The sequence below is a fragment of the Thalassophryne amazonica genome, chromosome 10 (genome assembly GCF_902500255.1).
Source record: "Thalassophryne amazonica chromosome 10, fThaAma1.1, whole genome shotgun sequence".
Lineage (NCBI taxonomy): Eukaryota > Metazoa > Chordata > Actinopteri > Batrachoidiformes > Batrachoididae > Thalassophryne > Thalassophryne amazonica.
In genome coordinates, this window is record NC_047112.1 from 60,523,895 (window position 1) to 60,547,087 (window position 23,193).

General features: G+C 46.7%; 1 protein-coding gene across 1 annotated transcript in view; it reads right to left on the minus strand.

Moving 5' to 3' along the window:
* Positions 1–23,193, minus strand: part of rab3ab (RAB3A, member RAS oncogene family, b) — an 89,125-nt gene that overhangs the window by 45,396 nt on the left and 20,536 nt on the right. Inside the window, exon 2 of the mRNA XM_034180088.1 lies at positions 9,371–9,595. Coding sequence (XP_034035979.1) covers positions 9,371–9,595 — 225 coding nt within the window. The remainder of the gene's footprint in view (positions 1–9,370; positions 9,596–23,193) is intronic.

A 23,193-nucleotide genomic window follows, 5' to 3' on the forward strand; every position in this document is an offset into this window, starting at 1 on the left:
GGCATCCATCCCACTTTAGAGGGAGCAGCTCTCATTTCTAGAAATCTGGCCAATTTTTTTGGATCCTCCAAACTGTGACTGTCTAGCATTGGGACCAGGAGGCAGAGCTGTGGTCTTATACACCTCTCTGCAGCTTCTCTCCCCCTGCCATCCCCTTATTACCCCATCCCCGTAGAGACGGTGCCTGCTCCCAGACCACCAATAACTAGCAAAAATCTATTTAAGCATAAAAATTCAAAAAGAAAAAATAATATAGCACCTTCAATTGCACCACAGACTAAAACAGTTAAATGTGGTCTATTAAACATTAGGTCTCTTTCTTCTAAGTCCCTGTTGGTAAATGATATAATAATTGATCAACGTATTGATTTATTCTGCCTAACAGAAACTTGGTTACAGCAGGATGAATATGTTAGTTTAAATGAGTCAACACCCCCGAGTCACACTAACTGTCAGAATGCTCGTAGCACGGGCCGGGGCGGAGGATTAGCAGCAATCTTCCATTCCAGCTTATTAATTAATCAAAAACCTAGACAGAGCTTTAATTCATTTGAAAGCTTGTCTCTTAGTCTTGTCCATCCAAATTGGAAGTCCCAAAAACCAGTTTTATTTGTTATTATCTATCGTCCACCTGGTCGTTACTGTGAGTTTCTCTGTGAATTTTCAGACCTTTTGTCTGACTTAGTGCTTAGCTCAGATAAGATAATTATAGTGGGCGATTTTAACATCCACACAGATGCTGAGAATGACAGCCTCAACACTGCATTTAATCTATTATTAGACTCTATCGGCTTTGCTCAAAAAGTAAATGAGTCCACCCATCACTTTAATCATATTTTAGATCTTGTTCTGACTTATGGTATGGAAATAGAAGACTTAACAGTATTCCCTGAAAACTCCCTTCTGTCTGATCATTTTTTAATAACATTTACATTTACCCTGATGGACTACCCTGCAGTGGGGAATAAGTTTCATTACACTAGAAGTCTTTCAGAAAGCGCTGTAACTAGGTTTAAGGATATGATTCCTTCTTTATGTTCTCTAATGTCATATACCAACACAGAGCAGAGTAGCTACCTAAACTCTGTAAGGGAGCTAGAGTATCTCGTCAATAGTTTTACATCCTCATTGAAGACAACTTTGGATGCTGTAGCTCCTCTGAAAAAGAGAGCTTTAAATCAGAAGTGTCTGACTCCGTGGTATAACTCACAAACTCGTAGCTTAAAGCAGATAACCCGTAAGTTGGAGAGGAAATGGCGTCTCACTAATTTAGAAGATCTTCACTTAGCCTGGAAAAAGAGTTTGTTGCTCTATAAGAAAGCCCTCCGTGAAGCTAGGACACCTTTCTACTCATCACTAATTGAAGAAAATAAGAACAACCCCAGGTTTCTTTTCAGCACTGTAGCCAGGCTGACAAAGAGTCAGAGCTCTATTGAGCTGAGTATTCCATTAACTTTAACTAGTGATGACTTCATGACTTTCTTTGCTAACAAAATTTTGACTATTAGAGAAAAAATTACTCATAACCATCCCAAAGATGTATCGTTATCTTTGGCTGCTTTCAGTGATGCCGGTATTTGGTTAGACTCTTTCTCTCCGATTGTTCTGCCTGAGTTATTTTCATTAGTTACTTCATCCAAACCATCAACATGCTTATTAGACCCCATTCCTGCCAGGCTGCTCAAGGAAGTCCTACCATTATTTAATGCTTCAATCTTAAATATGATCAATCTATCTTTGTTAGTTGGTTATGTACCACAGGCCTTTAAGGTGGCAGTAATTAAACCATTACTTAAAAAGCCATCACTTGACCCAGCTATCTTAGCTAATTATAGGCCAATCTCCAACCTTCCTTTTCTCTCAAAGATTCTTGAGAGGGTAGTTGTAAAACAGCTAACTGATCACCTGCAGAGGAATGGTCTATTTGAAGAGTTTCAGTCAGGTTTTAGAATTCATCATAGTACAGAAACAGCATTAGTGAAGGTTACAAATGATCTTCTTATGGCTTCGGACAGTGGACTTATCTCTGTGCTTGTTCTGTTGGACCTCAGTGCTGCTTTTGATACTGTTGACCATAAAATTTTATTACAGAGATTAGAGCATGTCATAGGTATTAAAGGCATTGCGCTGCGGTGGTTTGAATCATATTTGTCTAATAGATTACAGTTTGTTCATGTAAATGGGGAATCTTCTTCACAGACTAAAGTTAATTATGGAGTTCCACAAGGTTCTGTGCTAGGACCAATTTTATTCACTTTATACATGCTTCCCTTGGGCAGTATTATTAGACGGTATTGCTTAAATTTTCATTGTTACGCAGATGATACCCAGCTTTATCTATCCATGAAGCCAGAGGATACACACCAATTAGCTAAACTGCAGGATTGTCTTACAGACATAAAGACATGGATGACCTCTAATTTCCTGCTTTTAAACTCAGATAAAACTGAAGTTATTGTACTTGGCCCCACAAATCTTAGAAGCATGGTGTCTAACCAGATCGTTACTCTGGATGGCATTTCCCTGATCTCTCGTAATACTGTGAGAAATCTTGGAGTTATTTTTGATCAGGATATGTCATTCAAAGCGCATATTAAACAAATATGTAGGACTGCCTTTTTGCATTTACGCAATATTTCTAAAATCAGAAAGGTCTTGTCTCAGAGTGATGCTGAAAAACTAATTCATGCATTTATTTCCTCTAGGCTGGACTATTGTAATTCATTATTATCAGGTTGTCCTAAAAGTTCCCTAAAAAGCCTTCAGTTGGTTCAGAATGCTGCAGCTAGAGTACTGACGGGGACTAGCAGGAGAGAGCATATCTCACCCGTGTTGGCCTCTCTTCATTGGCTTCCTGTTAATTCTAGAATAGAATTTAAAATTCTTCTTCTTACTTATAAGGTTTTGAATAATCAGGTCCCATCTTATCTTAGGGACCTCGTAGTACCATATTACCCCATTAGAGCGCTTCGCTCTCAGACTGCGGGCTTACTTGTGGTTCCTAGGGTTTGTAAGAGTAGAATGGGAGGCAGAGCCTTCAGCTTTCAGGCTCCTCTCCTGTGGAACCAGCTCCCAATTCAGATCAGGGAGACAGATACCCTCTCTACTTTTAAGATTAGGCTTAAAACTTTCCTTTTCGCTAAGGCTTATAGTTAGGGCTGGATCGGGTGACCCTGGACCATCCCTTGGTTATGTTGCTTTAGACGTAGACTGTGGGGGGTTCCCATGATGCACTGTTTCTTTCTTTTTTTGCTCCGTATGCATCACTCTGCATTTAATCATTAGTGATCGATCTCTGCCCCCTTCCACAGCATGTCTTTTTCCTGGTTCTTTCCCTCAGCCCCAACCAGTCTCAGCAGAAGACTGCCCCTCCCTGAGCCTGGTTCTGCTGGAGGTTTCTTCCTGTTAAAAGGGAGTTTTTCCTTCCCACTGTGGCCAAGTGCTTGCTCATAGGGGGTCGTTTTGACCGTTGGGGTTTTTCATGGTTATTGTATGGCCTTGCCTTGCAATATGGAGCGCCTTAGGGCAACTGTTTGTTGTGATTTGGCGCTATATAAGAAAAAAGTTGATTGATTAATTGATTGTCGTGCGTTACCTGTGCTGCTCCACAGCCTGTCTAGTGGATTTTTATTTTATTTTTTAGCACTGTTGTCGTGCGTTACCTGTGCTGCTCCACAGCCTGTCCAGTGGATTTTTATTTTATTTTTTACCACTGTTGTCGTGTGTTACCTGTGCTGCTCCACAGCCTGTCCAGTGGATTTTTATTTTATTTTTTACCACTGTTGTCGTGTGTTATCTGTGCTGCTCCACAGCCTGTCTAGTGGATTTTTATTTTATTTTTGCACCGTTGTCGTGCGTTCGCTGTTGCCGTGTGTTACTTGTGCTGCTTCATGGCCTGTCTGGTGCCTTAACTAAAGCACTCCTTCTGCTGAATCACCTCTAAATTATTTATACATTATTCACTTTGCGTGTTTTTAGGAATCCGCTAGGTTGCGTAGCTACTAGCTCTTAGCCGATTTAGCATGGCGGCTTCTCCTGTCTCTCCCGCACTTTTCTGCTCTGGTTGTGAAATGTTTAGTTGTTCCTCGGCCTCCTTTAGCAGTAATGGTACTTGTAATAAGTGCAGCTTATTCGTAGCTTTGGAGGCCAGGCTGGGCGAATTGGAGACTCGGCTCCGCACCGTGGAAAATTCTACAGCTAGCCAGGCCCCTGTAGTCGGTGCGGACCAAGGTAGCTTAGCCGCCGTTAGTTCCCCCCTGGCAGATCCCGGGCAGTCGGGAAAGCAGGCTGACTGGGTGACTGTGAGGAGGAAGCGTAGCCCTAAACAGAAGCCCCGTGTACACCGTCAACCCGTTCACATCTCTAACCGTTTTTCCCCACTCGACGATACACTCGCCGAGGATCAAACTCTGGTTATTGGCGACTCTGTTTTGAGAAATGTGAAGTTAGCGACACCAGCAACCATTGTCAATTGTCTTCCGGGGGCCAGAGCAGGCGACATTGAAGGAAATTTGAAATTGCTGGCTAAGGCTAAGCGTAAATTTGGTAAGATTGTAATTCACGTCGGCAGTAATGACACTCGGTTACGCCAATCGGAGGTCACTAAAATTAACATTAAATCGGTGTGTAACTTTGCAAAAACAATGTCGGACTCTGTTGTCTTCTCTGGGCCCCTCCCCAATCAGACCGGGAGTGACATGTTTAGCCGCATGTTCTCCTTGAATTGCTGGCTGTCTGAGTGGTGTCCAAAAAATGAGGTGGGCTTCATTGATAATTGGCAAAGCTTCTGGGGAAAACCTGGTCTTGTTAGGAGAGACGGCATCCATCCCACTTTAGAGGGAGAAGCTCTCATTTCTAGAAATCTGGCCAATTTTCTTGGATCCTCTAAACTGTGACTGTCTAGCGTTGGGACCAGGAGGCAGAGCTGTGGTCTTATACACCTCTCTGCAGCTTCTCTCCCCCTGCCATCCCCTCATTACCCCATCCCCGTAGAGACGGTGCCTGCTCCCAGACCACCAATAACCAGCAAAAATCTATTTAAGCAAAAAAATTCAAAAAGAAAAAATAATATAGCACCTTCAACTGCACCACAGACTAAAACAGTTAAATGTGGTCTATTAAACATTAGGTCTCTCTCTTCTAAGTCCCTGTTGGTAAATGATATAATAATTGATCAATGTATAGATTTATTCTGCCTAACAGAAACCTGGTTACAGCAGGATGAATATGTTAGTTTAAATGAGTCAACACCCCCGAGTCACACTAACTGTCAGAATGCTCGTAGCACGGGCCGGGGCGGAGGATTAGCAGCAATCTTCCATTCCAGCTTATTAATTAATCAAAAACCTAGACAGAGCTTTAATTCATTTGAAAGCTTGTCTCTTAGTCTTTTCCATCCAAATTGGAAGTCCCAAAAACCAGTTTTATTTGTTATTATCTATCGTCCACCTGGTCGTTACTGTGAGTTTCTCTGTGAATTTTCAGACCTTCTGTCTGACTTAGTGCTTAGCTCAGATAAGATACTTATAGTGGGCGATTTTAACATCCACACAGATGCTGAGAATGACAGCCTCAACACTGCATTTAATCTATTATTAGACTCTATTGGCTTTGCTCAAAAAGTAAATGAGTCCACCCACCACTTTAATCATATCTTAGATCTTGTTTTGACTTATGGTATGGAAATAGAAGACTTAACAGTATTCCCTGAAAACTCCCTTCTGTCTGATCATTTTTTAATAACATTTACATTTACCCTGATGGACTACCCTGCAGTGGGGAATAAGTTTCATTACACTAGAAGTCTTTCAGAAAGCGCTGTAACTAGGTTTAAGGATATGATTCCTTCTTTATGTTCTCTAATGTCATATACCAACACAGAGCAGAGTAGCTACCTAAACTCTGTAAGGGAGTTAGAGTATCTCGTCAATAGTTTTACATCCTCATTGAAGACAACTTTGGATGCTGTAGCTCCTCTGAAAAAGAGAGCTTTAAATCAGAAGTGTCTGACTCCGTGGTATAACTCACAAACTCGTAGCTTAAAGCAGATAACCCGTAAGTTGGAGAGGAAATGGCGTCTCACTAATTTAGAAGATCTTCACTTAGCCTGGAAAAAGAGTTTGTTGCTCTATAAAAAAGCCCTCCGTAAAGCTAGGACATCTTTCTACTCATCACTAATTGAAGAAAATAAGAACAACCCCAGGTTTCTTTTCAGCACTGTAGCCAGGCTGACAAAGAGTCAGAGCTCTATTGAGCTGAGTATTCCATTAACTTTAACTAGTAATGACTTCATGACTTTCTTTGCTAACAAAATTTTGACTATTAGAGAAAAAATTACTCATAATCATCCCAAAGATGTATCGTTATGTTTGGCTGCTTTCAGTGATGCCGGTATTTGGTTAGACTCTTTCTCTCCGATTGTTCTGTCTGAGTTATTTTCATTAGTTACTTCATCCAAACCATCAACATGTTTATTAGACCCCATTCCTGCCAGGCTGCTCAAGGAAGTCCTACCATTATTTAATGCTTCAATCTTAAATATGATCAACTTATCTTTGTTAGTTGGCTATGTACCACAGGCTTTTAAGGTGGCAGTAATTAAACCATTACTTAAAAAGCCATCACTTGACCCAGCTATCTTAGCTAATTATAGGCCAATCTCCAACCTTCCTTTTCTCTCAAAGATTCTTGAGAGGGTAGTTGTAAAACAGCTAACTGATCACCTGCAGAGGAATGGTCTATTTGAAGAGGTTCAGTCAGGTTTTAGAATTCATCATAGTACAGAAACAGCATTAGTGAAGGTTACAAATGATCTTATGGCTTCGGACAGTGGACTTATCTCTGTGCTTGTTCTGTTGGACCTTAGTGCTGCTTTTGATACTGTTGACCATACAATTTTATTACAGAGATTAGAGCATGTCATAGGTATTAGGGGCACTGCGCTGCGGTGGTTTGAATCATATTTGTCTAATAGATTACAGTTTGTTCATGTAAATGGGGAATCTTCTTCACGGACTAAAGTTAATTATGGAGTTCCACAAGGTTCTGTGCTAGGACCAATTTTATTCACTTTATACATGCTTCCCTTAGGCAGTATTATTAGACGGTATTGCTTAAATTTTCATTGTTACGCAGATGATACCCAGCTTTATCTATCCATGAAACCAGAGGACACACACCAATTAGCTAAACTGCAGGATTGTCTTACAGACATAAAGACATGGATGACCTCTAATTTCCTGCTTTTAAACTCAGATAAAACTGAAGTTATTGTACTTGGCCCCACAAATCTTAGAAGCATGGTCTCTAACCAGATCTTTACTCTGGATGGCATTTCCCTGACCTCTAGTAATACTGTGAGAAATCTTGGAGTCATTTTTGATCAGGATATGTCATTCAAAGCGCATATTAAACAAATATGTAGGACTGCCTTTTTGCATTTACGCAATATCTCTAAAATCAGAAAGGTCTTGTCTCAGAGTGATGCTGAAAAACTAATTCATGCATTTATTTCCTCTAGGCTGGACTATTGTAATTCATTATTATCAGGTTGTCCTAAAAGTTCCCTAAAAAGCCTTCAGTTAATTCAAAATGCTGCAGCTAGAGTACTGACGGGGACTAGCAGGAGAGAGCATATCTCACCCGTGTTGGCCTCTCTTCATTGGCTTCCTGTTAATTCTAGAATAGAATTTAAAATTCTTCTTCTTACTTATAAGGTTTTGAATAATCAGGTCCCATCTTATCTTAGGGACCTCGTAGTACCATATTACCCCATTAGAGCGCTTCGCTCTCAGACTGCAGGCTTACTTGTAGTTCCTAGGGTTTGTAAGAGTAGAATGGGAGGCAGAGCCTTCAGCTTTCAGGCTCCTCTCCTGTGGAACCAGCTCCCAATTCAGATCAGGGAGACAGATACCCTCTCTACTTTTAAGATTAGGCTTAAAACTTTCCTTTTCGCTAAGGCTTATAGTTAGGGCTGGATCAGGTGACCCTGGACTATCCCTTGGTTATGCTGCTTTAGACGTAGACTGTGGGGGGGTTCCCATGATGCACTGTTTCTTTCTCTTTTTGCTCTGTATGCATCACTCCGCATTTAATCATTAGTGATCGATCTCTGCCCCCTTCCACAGCATGTCTTTTTCCTGGTTCTTTCCCTCAGCCCCAACCAGTCTCAGCAGAAGACTGCCCCTCCCTGAGCCTGGTTCTGCTGGAGGTTTCTTCCTGTTAAAAGGGAGTTTTTCCTTCCCACTGTAGCCAAGTGCTTGCTCACAGGGGGTCGTTTTGACCGTTGGGGTTTTTCATAATTATTGTATGGCCTTGCCTTACAATATAAAGCGCCTTGGGGCAACTGTTTGTTGTGATTTGGCGCTATATAAAAAAAAAGTTGATTGATTGATGCTTCTGTTCTCTGGCGTCTATTAGCTATCATACTCAATATCATTCCTCATACTGTTAAAATAAAATGTATTTTAATTGCAAGCTTTTTCTTCTTGGAACATTGATGGGGATTTTATGAGTTGTTATCATTTATTTAAATAATCATTGCCTGCTTACATGATATTCAATGTAATCAAAAGTAGTCTGAGTTAAGTTTCTGCTTCTTGTGAAATGAACTGTATCAACTATCTGTTATCTGTGTGATGTGGGAGTGAAACCAGCCACAAGACAAAGAATGTGTCTTAGCTGACTTGTTAAAGGATTCTACATTTATTATTGTCTGAATTATATTCTTTTATATTTCATTGACTCATTCAATCGTAATAATTATGTACCCATTCATATATGCTGCATTTAAGCTAAATGATTGCTCAGCCACAGTGATGAACTAAAGGTTGTTTCAGGACTCTGTACTCCCTTCTTGAAAGAAACGAGCATGTTTCACAAGAAACCGTAACTCACAAGCAACCGTTCACCCCTCCCTTCCCCAAACGCAATGTACCCTAATGCTACGTTGTATTGTTTATGATTTTTTTTCTTTTCCAATAAAAAAGCAAGCACCGGGGGGGCGCGCAGAGAGGAGCAGGGAAAGCAAGGTTGGTCTTAGGTTTGTACGCTCTCTCCGAAGCTTCTCCCCTTTGCGCAAAGCTCACAAAAGAGATCTCTGTCTAATGTTGTCTCTTTTTATGTGATTGTGCTTTGAGAAACTGTGTTTTGCAGGATACGATCTCAGGCACAGTTTAAGTGCCAGGTCCAGTTAGGGCAATGGACCTGACAAACATCTTGCTGGTTCCCCCTCTGGTACAACTGGTCTTTCAGTTGTACCAGTTGCACTTTCACTGCATAGGTTCAATTAAATATCAATTATAGAGGCCATTTTAAATTTCTTCAACTCAAAAAAAAAAAAAAACAAGCTTAGCACCTCAAAATGTCTTACCCAGATCTGTAATTTGATCCTCTTATCATTCCTGTAGATTGTCTTCACCTTGAAGTCAATGCCCACTGTGCTTACAAATGCAGGTGTGAAGGAATCGTCCGCATAGCGGAACAAGAAGGATGTTTTGCCCACACTGCTGTTGCCAATGATAAGGATCTTGAACATGTAATCAAAGTTCTGATCGGATGAGTCCTTCTGTCCATAAGTTGCTGTTGCCGAGGCCATCTGTGGGAGAAGAAAAACAAAAAAAACAACACAATTGGATGACTGTTATGACCTTGACAAGGTGAATGAGTGAGCCTAAAAAATACTAATCGATAACTGCCCTGCCAGACAACCGGTCCATCGCTACACCTTGGCCTTTTCCAGTTGTTGGGGTCGTCCACACTCAGGCACGTTTGTGTGGGATCACGACTGATGTTCCCTCAGAATTCAACAGATAGACTTCATGAGTCTCCCTAAGTACTTGTTTGTTTAACACAAAGTCATTCCTGCAGTTCCTAAGGATGCTCCAAAGAGACCTGGGCCCAGAGCATCCTAAGGCTAAAAGTAGCTCTTAGTGACATCATTCTAAGAAAAATCTCAGAATTCCTCACATTCTTAGACATCTCTTAGAATTTTTCCTTGGTAAGACAAAAGCTATTCACAAAGCATCTTAGGCCTTAAGAGAGTTCCTAAGGTGAAACACTGTTAAGAGGGGGGACGGGAACTTTTAAGAAGCCTAAAAGTGTAGACAAGATGACGGAAAGACAGAGCGGAAGTAGAGACATTCTCTGTGTGTTGAATAACAGTGATTCAGTAACACGCTACCAGCTTGATAGTGCAGGCATAATGATTGTGGTTGACCTCATCAGGAATGAGCTTACTTTTCCCACCCAGTGTAGTAACACAATAACACCTGAGATGAAGATCATCACAACATTGTGATACCTAGCTACGGGAAAAACGTCAATTGCATGTAACTCAGCTAACTAAACTTGGCTTGTGTGCTGCAATCTCCGCTCTCACTTTGGATTGCAGCACGTACCAACACTTCTCACACTCACCACTTGTGCGCAATTACCAGCATGGAGAGTAAACATAACAATAAGCTAATCAATATAATAATCGGCATGTGAATAATCGGCTATGTGAAACCTGGCTTAAACCTACAGCTGTCCTCCCCTTAAATGAGGCCTGCCCACCAGCATATACATTTAGTCACGTCCCTCGTGTTGCGAAGCAAGGCGGGGGTGTTGCTCTTATTTATAAATCTAGGTTTAGCCTATTAGCTGTTGGGGGTTACAAATATCATTCGTTTGAGCATCTGATTCTTCGCTCTGCTCAGGATATTACATATTGCCAAGGTCAGAAGAATAAAAATCAGTCGTATTACTTTGTCACTATATAGGCCTCCTGGCCCATATTCTGAATTCTTAGATGAATTTGGTGCGTTCATCTCTAACTTGTCAACTAGTGTAGATTACATTTTGATCATTGGTGACTTTAACATTCATATAAATAAGTCTTCTGATTTCCTCTGCAAATCATTTATGGAAATTGTGGATGCATTAGGATTTCGGCAATGCATTCGGGATTCGACGCACATTAGTGGAAATACCCTGGATCTGGTTCTCGCACGTGGTATTGCTGTCACGAATATTGACATCATGCCTCTTACATCAGTGGTGTCTGATCGCTCACTTATTAAGTTTACAGTTTTGCTGCCGTGTTTAGTGGAACAACAACCTTATATATCATTACGGCGATGCATCAACTCCTCAACTAAGACTGAACTCGAAGCTAGACTGCCCGATGTCATAGCTTCACATTTGACAAATACTCAGTCAGTAGACAGACTTCTGGATAGTTTAAACTCAGTGCTCAAAACTACACTTGACATGATTGCACCACCTGTGTTAAAACCATCCATCCATCCATCCATCCATCCATCCATCCATTTTCTTCCGCTTTATCCGGAGTTGGGTCACGGGGGCAGCAGCTCAAGCAAAGCCGCCCAGACCTCCTGATCCACACAAACCTCCTCCAGCTCCTCTGGGGGAACCCCAAGGCGTTCCCAAGCCAGCTGAGAGATGTAGTCCCTCCAGCGTGTCCTGGGTCTTCCCCGGGGCCTCCTCCCAGTAGGACGTGCCCGGAACACCTCTCCAGCGAGGCGTCCAGGGGGCATCCGGAAAAGATGCCCGAGCCACCTCAACTGACTCCTTTCGACGTGGAGGAGCAGCGGCTCGACTCCGAGCTCCTCCAGAGTGACTGAGCTCCTCACCCTATCTCTAAGGGAGCGCCCAGCCACCCTGCGGAGGAAACTCATCTCGGCCGCTTGTACTCGCGATCTCGTTCTTTCAGTCATGAGCCAAATCTCATGACCATAGGTGGGGATCGGAACGTAGATCGATCGGTAAATCGAGAGCTTTGCCCCCCTACTCAGCTCTCTCTTCACCACGACGGTCCGATACAGCGACCGCATCACTGCTGATGCTACACCGATCCGTCTATCGATCTCACGCTCCATCCGTCCCTCACTCGTGAACAAGACCCCGAGATACTTAAACTCCTCCACTTGAGGCAAGGACACTCCACCGAGCTGAAGAGGGCAAAGCACCTTTTTCCGGTCAAGAACCATGGCCTCGGATTTGGAGGTGCTGATTTTCATCCCGGACGCTTGACACTCGGCTGCAAACCGCCCCAGTGCACGCTGAAGGTCCTGATTTGACGAAGCCAACAGAACCACATCGTCCGCAAACAGCAGAGACGAGATAATGTGGTTCCCAAACCAGACCCCTCTACACCCTGGCTGCGCCTAGAAATTCTGTCCATAAAAATAATGAACAGAACCGGTGACAAAGGGCAGCCCTGGTGGATGCCAACGTGCACTGGAAACAGGTTTGACTTACTACCGGCAATGCGAACCAAGCTCCTGCTGCGGTTGTACAGGGACCGGATAGCCCTTAGCAAAGGACCCCGGACCCCGTTCTCCCAGAGCACTCCCCACAGGGTGCCCCGAGGGACACGGTTGAACGCCTTCTCCAGATCCACAAAACACATGTGGACTGGTTGGGCAAACTCCCATGAACCCTCAAGCACCCGATGAAGCGTGTAGAGCTGGTCCAGTGTGCCGCGACCAGGACGAAAACCACACTGCTCCTCCTGAATCCGAGGTTCGACCATCGGTCGAATTCTCCTCTCCAGTACTCTGGAATAGACCTTACCGGGGAGGTTGAGTGTGATCCCCCTATAGTTGGAACACACCCTCCGGTCCCCCTTCTTAAACAGAGGGACCACCACCCCGGTCTGCCAATCCAGAGGCACTGTCCCCGATCGCCACGCGATGTTGCAGAGGTGTGTCAGCCAAGACAGCCCCACAACATCCAGAGACTTAAGGTACTCAGGACGGATTTCATCCACCCCAGGAGCCTTGCCACCGAGGAGCTTTCTAACCACCTCGGTGACTTCGGCCTGGGTAATGGATGAGTCCGCCTCCGAGTCCCCAGTCTCTGCTTCCTCTTTGGAAGACGTGACGATGGGATTGAGGAGATCCTCGAAGTACTCCTTCCACCGCCCGACAACATCCCCAGTCAGGGTCAACAGCTCCCCACCCGTACCATAAACAGTGGTGGTGGAGAGCTGCTTCCGCCTCCTGAGGCGTCGGACGGTTTGCCAGAATCTCTTCGAGGCCGACCGATAGTCCTCCTCCATAGCCTCCCCGAACTCCTCCCAGACCCGAGTTTTTACCTTTGCGACCGCACGGGCTGCGGCACGCTTGGCCTGCCAGTACCTGTCAGCTGCCTCTGGGGTCCCACCTACCAACAAAGATAAGTAGGACTCCTTCTTCAGCTTGATGGCATCCCTTACTTCCGGTGTCGACCACCGGGTTCAGGGATTGCCGCCGCGACAGGCACCAGAGACCTTGCGACCACAGCTATGAGCAGCCGCATCGACAATGGAGGTGGAGAACATGGTCCACTCCGACTCCATGTCTCCAACCTCCCCCGGGATCTGGGAGAAGCTCTCCCGGAGGTGGGAGTTGAAGACCTCGCTGACAGAGGGTTCCGCCAGTCATTCCCAGCAGACCCTCACGATACGTTTGGGCCTGCCAGGTCTTACCGGCTTCCTACACTCCCAGCGGATCCAACTCACCACCAGGTGGTGATCAGTCGACAGCTCTGCCCCTCTCTTCACTCGAGTGTCCGAGACACGTGGCCGAAGGTCAGATGATACGACTACAAAGTCGATCATCGACCTCCGGCTCAGGGTGTCCTGGTGCCACGTGCACTTATGGACACCCTTGTGCTCGAACATGGTGTTCGTGATGGACAAACTGTGACTAGCACAGAAGTCCAACAACATGCATGTGTTAAAACCATGCTCCCACAAATCACAGTCACCTTGGTTCAATGATTATCTGTGTGACCTCAAGCATAAAGCAAGAGGTCTAGAACGGAAATGGTGTCGCTCAAAATTAGAAGTATTTCACCTTGCGTGGCGTGATGCTATCTTAGACTATAAGCATGCATTATTGGCTACAAAGCGGACTTACTACTCTGATTTGATCAACAAAAACAAGCATAACTCAAAGTTTTTGTTTGACACGGTGGCAACACTTATGCATGGACAACCACCTGTAGTTCGCTCTCCTTTTACAGCACAAGATTTCCTGGATTACTTTGGGAAGAAAATAGAAGACATCAGGTTAAACATATCCCAGCATGCCTTAACCCAGCCACTACACCCTGCTATTGAGGTGGGGCCACTACTGAGGTATTACCTAGATTTACAGAATTTGATAGTATCTCACTAGGCATGCTGACAAAATGTAATGTCAACAAAAAGCACAACCTGTTTATTTGATCCTATACCAACAAAACTGTTTAAGGACCTGTGGCCCACTCTTGGGCCGACTGTGCTGGAAATTATTAATCTTTCTTTAACTTCTGGATCTGTTCCTAAATGTTTCAAATCTGCAGTGATTAAACCATTACTTAAGAAACCTAAACTTGACCCTAGTGTATTGACAAACTATCAGCCGATATCAATTCTATCATTTTTCTCTAAAATTCTGGAAAAAGTGGTGTCACGGCAGCTTGTAGACTATCTTACTGAGAATAATCTCTTTGAGCCACTGCAGACTGCTTTTAGAAAATATCATTCCACAGAGACAGCTCTCACTAAAGTGGTGAATGATCTTCTGCTTACAATGGATTCGGACACCACTACGGTTCTGTTGCTGTTGCTGGATCATCATATTCTACTTGATAAGATGGAAAATCATTTTGGGATTACTGGGAGTGCCCTTGAGTGCCCTTGCATGGCTGACGTCATACTTGACCAGTTGTTCTCACTGTGTTTTGTACAGTAACACTACCTCTAACCTTAGTGACATGAAATTTGGGGTTCCACAGGGGTCTGTCTTAGGCTCCCTGCTTTTCTCCCTTTATATAGCACCCCTTGGACATATATTGCGGCATTTTGGGATTACCTTTCACTACTATGCAGATGATACTCAATTGTATATGCCGATAACTGTTGTGTGGGCCGCTGAAGAGGAGGTACTGCTGGCCCACCACCACTAGAGGGCGCCCTGCCTGGAGTGCGGGCTCCAGGCACCAGAGGGCGCTGCCGCCTTACAGGAGCAGCCAGGATGACAGCTGTCACCCATCACTGGAGACAGCTGATTCCAATCAACAGGGAGGTATATCAGCAGGACGGCATCTCCACCTCATTTGCCGAGATATCGCCTTATCAAAGAGGTAACAATCTTCGCTCAAACATACGAGTGACTATAGTTGTAATTCTTGTTGATTATTTGTAGGACAGCTGACTACCGGACAACATTTGGATAAGTACTCACCTTCCTACACTTCTTGATTGTTGTTGACGAGAGGTGGAGGTGGACTCTCCACCCTCCGTGTTGCTGGGTGCAGCCGCATCCACACCTGACTGTTTCTGTTCCTTGCCAGCAGTACCGGATCCGACAAGCGGAGGCAGTGGCCACCTGGGAATTCGGGACTTGGCGGCTCCAGTATTCCCGGGGTTCGGTGGCAGAGGAAATCGGGTTGGTTCCGGTTCGACTTGGACAGACGTCTCCTATCGTCGAGCCTGCCCACACGACACCGTTGTAATTGAACTCAGTCTCAATATTGTAATCGGTTGTGTTTGTTGTGCCTGTTTCACAACAGTAAAAACAGTGTTATTTGACTCCTCCATTGTCCGTTCATTTGCGCCCCCTGTTGTGGGTCCGTGTTCCTACACTTTCACAACAGGATATCTCGGCCACCGTCATGGATCCCCAGGGGCGTCAACCGGCTGTTGAACGGCCAATGGAAGACCAGGACGCGCAGGCGTCCTCGGGAGGGGTGATCGGTGAGTTGCAGCGGATCCTCACCGCTTTCACGACTTGGATGGATTTAATGACCAAGCAGAACGTCCTCCTGAACCGCAGGGTGGAGGCTCTCGCCGCACAAGTGGAAGCGCGCCCCCCGGGCGCCGCTGCGGCTCTCCCTCCCGTCGACCCTGTGCGTAACAGCGATGTTCCACTGGTCGTTCAACGACCCCACCCACCTTCCCCTGAAGCTTACATAAGCCCCCCAGAGCCGTACGGAGGCTGTGTGGAGACGTGCGCAGATTTTCTTATGCAGTGCTCGCTCGTCTTCGCACAGCGTCCCGTCATGTACGCGACTGATGCTAGCAAAGTAGCTTATGTAATAAACCTGCTTCGCGGTGAGGCACGCGCTTGGACTACAGCGCTCTGGGAGCAGAATTCACGGCTCCTTCTGACGTATGATGGGTTTGTAAGGGAGCTCAGAACCGTGTTCGATCACCCTAATAGAGGAGAAACCGCTTCAACCGTGCTACTGTCAATGAGACAGGGGCGTCGGAGCGCAGCTGCCTATGCAGTCGACTTCCGCATCGCGGCTGCGAGGTCCGGCTGGAATAGCACTGCCCTCCGCGCCGCCTTTGTAAACGGACTGTCTTTGGTTCTTAAGGAGCACCTGGTGGCTAAGGACGAACCGCGGGATTTAGATGGGCTCATCGATCTTGTCATACGGTTAGACAACCGGTTAGAAGAACGTCGGCGGGAACGAGACGAAGGGCGTGGCCGGGCACGCGTCGTCCCTCTCCCTTCCGGTTCCGACCGCGCTCCGCCTTCCCCACGCTCCACAGCCCCTGCGCTCCGTGGGGCCACAGCTCCCCCTGCTGACGAAGCTATGGACATGAGTAGGGCAACATTTAGGGCACCAATATTGTGGTTCAATAGAGCACCATATGAGAGACTGCCCCGAGCGGTTAAACTCCAACGCCCGCCCCTAGAGACTGGGCTAGGGGTGGGCCGAGACATTCACGTGGGACACACCCACATTGCCACACGACTCCCAGTTACGATCCTTTATGAGGACTCAACCCTGAAGGCCCCAGCACTGGTGGACACGGGCTCTGAGGGGAATCTGTTGGACAGCAGATGGGCCAGGGAGATAGGGCTCCCCCTGGTGGCGCTTACCTCGCCTGTACAGGTTCGGGCACTAGATGGCTCCCTACTCCCTCCAATCACGCATAAGACACCACCTGTAACTCTGGTGGTGTCAGGAAATCACCGGGAGGTGATCGAGTTTTTTGTGACTCAGGCCACCTCCCGTGTGGTTTTAGGATTTCCCTGGATGTTGAAGCACAATCCCCGGATTGATTGGCCGTCCGGGGTAGTGGTTCAGTGGAGCGAGACCTGCCATCGGGTGTGTCTAGGTTCCTCGGTTCCTCCCGGCTCCCGAGCTAAGGAGGAGGTCAGAGTCCCGCCCAATCTGGGGACGGTGCCGGTGGAGTACCACGACCTTGTCGACGTGTTCAGCAAGGATCTGGCTCTCACTCTTCCCCCCCACCGTCCGTATGATTGTGCCATTGATTTGGTTCCGGGCAGTGAGTTCCCGTCCAGTAGGCTGTACAACCTCTCACGGCCTGAGCGCGAATCAATGGAGACCTACATCCGGGACTCGTTAGCTGCCGGGTTGATCCGGAATTCCACCTCCCCGATGGGCGCAGGTTTCTTTTTTGTGGGTAAAAAAGACGGCGGACTTCGTCCATGCATTGATTATAGGGGGCTGAACGAGATCACGATTCGCAACTGATACCCGTTGCCCCTGTTGGATTCAGTGTTCACACCCCTGCATGGAGCCCAAATTTTCACCAAGCTCGATCTTAGAAATGCGTACCACCTGGTTCGGATCCGGAAGGGAGACGAGTGGAAGACGGCATTTAACACCCCCTTAGGTCACTTTGAGTACCTGGTCATGCCGTTCGGTCTCACAAACGCTCCCGCAACATTCCAAGCGTTGGTTAATGATGTCTTGCGGGATTTCCTGCACCGGTTCGTCTTTGTATATCTAGACGATATACTCATCTTTTCTCCGGACCCTGAGACCCATGTCCAGCATGTACGTCAGGTCCTGCAGCGGTTGTTGGAGAACCGGCTGTTTGTGAAGGGCGAGAAGTGTGAGTTTCACCGCACTTCTTTGTCCTTCTTGGGGTTCATTATTTCCTCCAACTCCGTCGCTCCTGATCCGGCCAAGGTTACGGCGGTGAGAGACTGGCCCCAACCCACAAGCCGTAGGAAGTTGCAACAGTTCCTAGGCTTTGCTAATTTCTACAGGAGGTTCATTAAGGGCTATAGCCAGGTAGTTAGCCCCCTGACAGCCCTGACCTCACCAAAAGTCCCCTTCACCTGGTCGGATCGTTGCGAAGCCGCATTCAAGGAGTTGAAACGGCGCTTCTCGTCTGCACCTGTTTTGGTGCAGCCCGATCCTAGTCGCCAGTTAGTGGTTGAAGTGGACGCCTCGGACTCAGGGATAGGAGCCGTGCTGTCCCAGAGCGGGAAGACCGATAAGGTCCTTCACCCGTGTGCCTATTTTTCCCGCAGGTTGACCCCAGCCGAACGGAACTATGACGTCGGCAATCGAGAGCTCCTTGCGGTGAAAGAGGCTCTTGAGGAGTGGAGACATCTGTTGGAGGGAACGTCCGTGCCATTCACGGTTTTCACTGACCACGGGAACCTGGAGTATACCAGGACCGCCAAGCGGCTGAATCCCAGGCAAGCCCGCTGGTCACTGTTCTTCGGCCGTTTTGACTTCCGGATCACCTACCGTCACGGGACAAAAAATCAAAGATCGGATGCTTTGTCCCGGGTACATGAAGATGAGGTCAAAACGGAGTCGTCGGATCCCCCGGATCCCATCATCCCGGAGTCCGCTATCGTGGCCGCCCTCACCTGGGATATGGAGAAGACCGTCCGGGAGGCCCTGACACGAGACCCGGATCCTGGAACCGGACCGAAGAACAAACTTTACGTCCCACCAGAAGCTAGGGCTGCAGTCCTGGACTTCTGTCACGGTTCTAAGCTCTCCTGCCGTCCTGGGGTGCGTAGGACCGTGGCAGTCGTCCGGCAACGCTTCTGGTAGGCGTCCCTAGAGGCCGACGTCCGGGGTTACATCCAGGCCTGTACCACCTGCGCCAGGGGCAAGGCCGATCACCGCAAGACCTTGGGTTTGCTACAGCCGCTGCCCGTCCCTCATCGCCCCTGGTCCCACATCGGCCTGGATTTTGTCACGGGTCTCCCGCCGTCCCAGGGAAACACCGTCATCCTCACGATAGTGGACCGATTCTCCAAGGCGGCCCACTTCGTGGCCCTCCCGAAGCTACCAACGGCCCAGGAGACAGCGGACCTCCTAGTCCACCACGTCGTCCGTCTGCATGGGATACCATCAGACATCGTCTCCGATCGCGGTCCCCAGTTCTCCTCGCACGTTTGGAGGAGCTTTTGCCGGGAACTGGGGGCCACGGTCAGTCTCTCGTCCGGGTATCACCCCCAGACCAACGGACAAGCAGAACGGGCCAACCAAGAAATGGAGCAGACCCTACGCTGTGTGACAGCCGCGCACCCGACGGCCTGGAGTACCCACCTGGCCTGGATCGAGTACGCCCACAACAGTCAAGTGTCATCAGCCACCGGCCTCTCCCCTTTTGAGGTGTGCTTGGGGTATCAGCCCCCGTTGTTCCCGGTGGTTGAGGGAGAGGTCGGTGTGCCCTCGGTCCAGGCCCACCTACGGAAGTGCCGTCAGGGGGTGGCGTGCCGCCCGTTCTGCTTTGTTAAGGGCCCGGACGAGGGCGAAGAACCATGCAGACCGGCGGCGGGCCCCGGCTCCCACGTATCGTCCTGGGCAGGAAGTGTGGTTGTCCACCAAGGACATTCCCCTACAAGTGGACTCCCCAAAACTACAAGAACGATACATTGGTCCGTACAAGATTCTCAAGGTCATCAATCCCGCCGCAGTGAGGCTCCAGCTTCCGGCCTCACTGCGGATTCATCCAGTGTTCCACGTCTCCAGGATCAAACCTCACCCCTCTGCACTCCGGGTCCGGCACCACCTCCTGCCCGGATCATCGACGGAGAGCCGGCTTGGACCGTGCGCCAGCTCCTCGACGTCCGACGGATGGGCCGGGGTTTTCAGTATCTGGTGGACTGGGAAGGGTACGGCCCCGAAGAACGCTCCTGGGTGAAGAAGGGCTTCATCCTGGACCCGGCCCTCCTGGCCAACTTCTACCGTCGCCACCCAGACAAACCCGGTCGTGCGCCAGGAGGCGCCCGTTGAGGGGGGGGTCCTGTTGTGTGGGCCGCTGAAGAGGAGGTACTGCTGGCCCACCACCACTAGAGGGCGCCCTGCCTGGAGTGCGGGCTCCAGGCACCGGAGGGCGCTGCCGCTTTACAGGAGCAGCCAGGATGACAGCTGTCACCCATCACTGGAGACAGCTGATTCCAATCAACAGGGAGGTATATCAGCAGGACGGCATCTCCACCTCATTTGCCGAGATATCGCCTTATCAAAGAGGTAACAATCTTCGCCCAAACATACGAGTGACTATAGTTGTAATTCTTGTTGATTATTTGTAGGACAGCTGACTACCGGACAACATTTGGATAAGTACTCACCTTCCTACACTTCTTGATTGTTGTTGACGAGAGGTGGAGGTGGACTCTCCACCCTCCGTGTTGCTGGGTGCAGCCGCATCCACACCTGACTGTTTCTGTTCCTTGCCAGCAGTACCGGATCCGACGAGCGGAGGCAGTGGCCACCTGGGAATTCGGGACTTGGCGGCTCCAGTATTCCCGGGGTTCGGTGGCAGAGGAAATCGGGTTGGTTCCGGTTCGACTTGGACAGACGTCTCCTATCGTCGAGCCTGCCCACACGACACCGTTGTAATTGAACTCAGTCTCAATATTGTAATCGGTTGTGTTTGTTGTGCCTGTTTCACAACAGTAAAAACAGTGTTATTTGACTCCTCCATTGTCCGTTCATTTGCGCCCCCTGTTGTGGGTCCGTGTTCCTACACTTTCACAACAGATAACTGCTGGTAATCTCATTCACATAAAATCCTTAGAAGATTGCCTTGCAGCAGTGAGAAGTTGGATGTCTAGAAACTTCCTACTTTTAAACTCTGATAAGACTGAAACGATGGTTCTTGGTCCAGTGAGACATTGGCATCAATTTGACCAGTTAATGCTCAGCCTCGGCTCATGTGTCATACAACACACTGACAAAGTGGGGTAATTTTTGATCCTTCATTGTCCTTTGGCCTTCACATTAGAAATATTACTAGGACTGCTTTCTTCCACCTGCGAAATATAGCGAAGATTTGTCCCCTCCTGTCTATGGCTGATGCTGAGACCCTGATCCATGCATTTATCTCTTCTAGATTGGACTACTGCAATGTTCTATTTTCTGGTTTACCGCAATCTAGCATTGGGGTCTCCAACTGTTTCAAAATGCTGCAGCCAGACTTTTGACACAAAGCAGAAAGTTCGACCACATTACACCCATTTTGGCATCCCTTCACTGGCTTCCTGTTCCAGTGAGATCAGATTTTAAGGTTCTGCTACTAACCTATAAAATTATTCATGGACTGGCACCTCCCTACCTAGCTGACCTAATTAAACCTTACGCACCGGCCCGGGCTTTACGTTCTCAGGGTGCAGGACTACTTTGTGTCCCTAAGGTGAACAAGAAGTCTGCGGGTCACAGAGCTTTCCCTTATCGTGCCCCTGTTCTGTGGAATGATCTCCCTGCGTCAATAAAACAGTCAGATTATGTGGAGATTTTCAAGTCCAGACATAAGACGCACTTATTTTCCCTTTCATATGGCTAGCATACTGGTACAGTTTTGTTTTACGCTTTTTACTCTTTTAATTCATTTATTAGTAATTGGAGCAGGCTGTGGCCTCAACTTTACCTAAATTCTGAGTCTTTTAGTGAAGTTTAGGGCTAGTGGCCGGCGATCACCTTAGTACTTCTCTGTTTTTCTTGTTTAATGCTGGCAAATTATACAGTATTTTTTGTCTTTCTTATGCCTGATTCTGTTTTTTCTCTGTTAAAGGTGCCCCTTACCAAAAAGTAGTATATGCAAGTATGTTTCAAGTATACTTCTAGTTTACTTTTTATATACTTATCAGTACTATTTTTTGGTAAGGGGCAGCTCCATCCAGAGATGGGAGTTGTATTCGTGTTGGCGATCCTCCTGTCCTGTGCGGCAATAGCATTTCTTGTATATTTGTCCATGAATTGTTCTGTGAATTCTTCTGTAATTTATGTTTGTAGCATGGCCCAAGCAGAGGGTCACCCCTTTGAGTCTGGTCTGCTTGAGGTTTCTTCCTCAGAGGGAGTTTTTCCTTACCACTGTTGCTCTGGGGGTTGGTAAGGTTAGACCTTACCTGTGTGAAGCACCTTGAGGCAACTCTGTTGTGATTTGGCGCTATATAAAGGAAAATAAATTGAAATTGAAATTGAATTGAATGAGATACGTTTAGATATTTTGAAGCTGTGTAACAATTCAGTTAATTTTGCTGCATTTCATCATCATGACATTAAATTATTTTCATGATTACACATTTCTTAATACAGTTCAGGTTACGTATATGATCAGTTGATTTTACTGTCCATTCATAACTAGGACCGCAGAGCGCATTTGTTATTTTTGTCCTTACCTTTGTGTGACAACCAATCACAGCTCTTAGAGGACTGCGTCATACCTACACTCTAAAAAAAGTTTAAAGTTATTTAAACTTTCAACTGAGTTAATGCCACAAGACTTCTCTAGTTGAGTTGAAATAACTTTAGTTAAGATAACAAAAAAATCTATGGAAATTGTTACATCACTTTTTGTCAACCCCACCTCCTCACAGAGATAAAACTTTCTGTCCACTCTTTGCTCAGAATTGCTCTCAGGCATTTCCTGGATCACTCATGGGCTAAGATTCCTTGCCAGGAATTTTTAGGTTAAGTTAGGCTAAATGTTTGGACCCCATTGTTAGGTATGACACAGTCTTCTAAGAGCTGTGATTGGTTGTCACAAAAAGGGAAAGACAAAAAAAATACACTCCGCAATTCTAGTTATGAATCGACAGTAAAATCAACTGATCATATACGTAACCTGAACTGTATTAAGAAATGTGTAAGTGTGAAAATAAATTGTCATGGTGATGAAATTCAGCAAAATTAAATGAATTGTTACACAGCTTCAAAATGTCTGAATGTGCCTTATTCACATGCTGATTATTATATTGATTAGCTTATTGTTATGTTTACTCTCCATGCTGTTAACTGCGCACAAGTGGTGAGTGTGAGAAGCACTGGTACGTGCTGCAATCCAAAGTGAGAGCAGAGATTGCAGCACCCAGCAAAGTTGTCCTGAAACAGGTGAGTTTAGGCTCTGGCTGCTGGTATCGCTTACTTTGATATTAACAACTATATGAATGTTATAGAATTTTCATGCAACTGATGTTTTTCCCATAG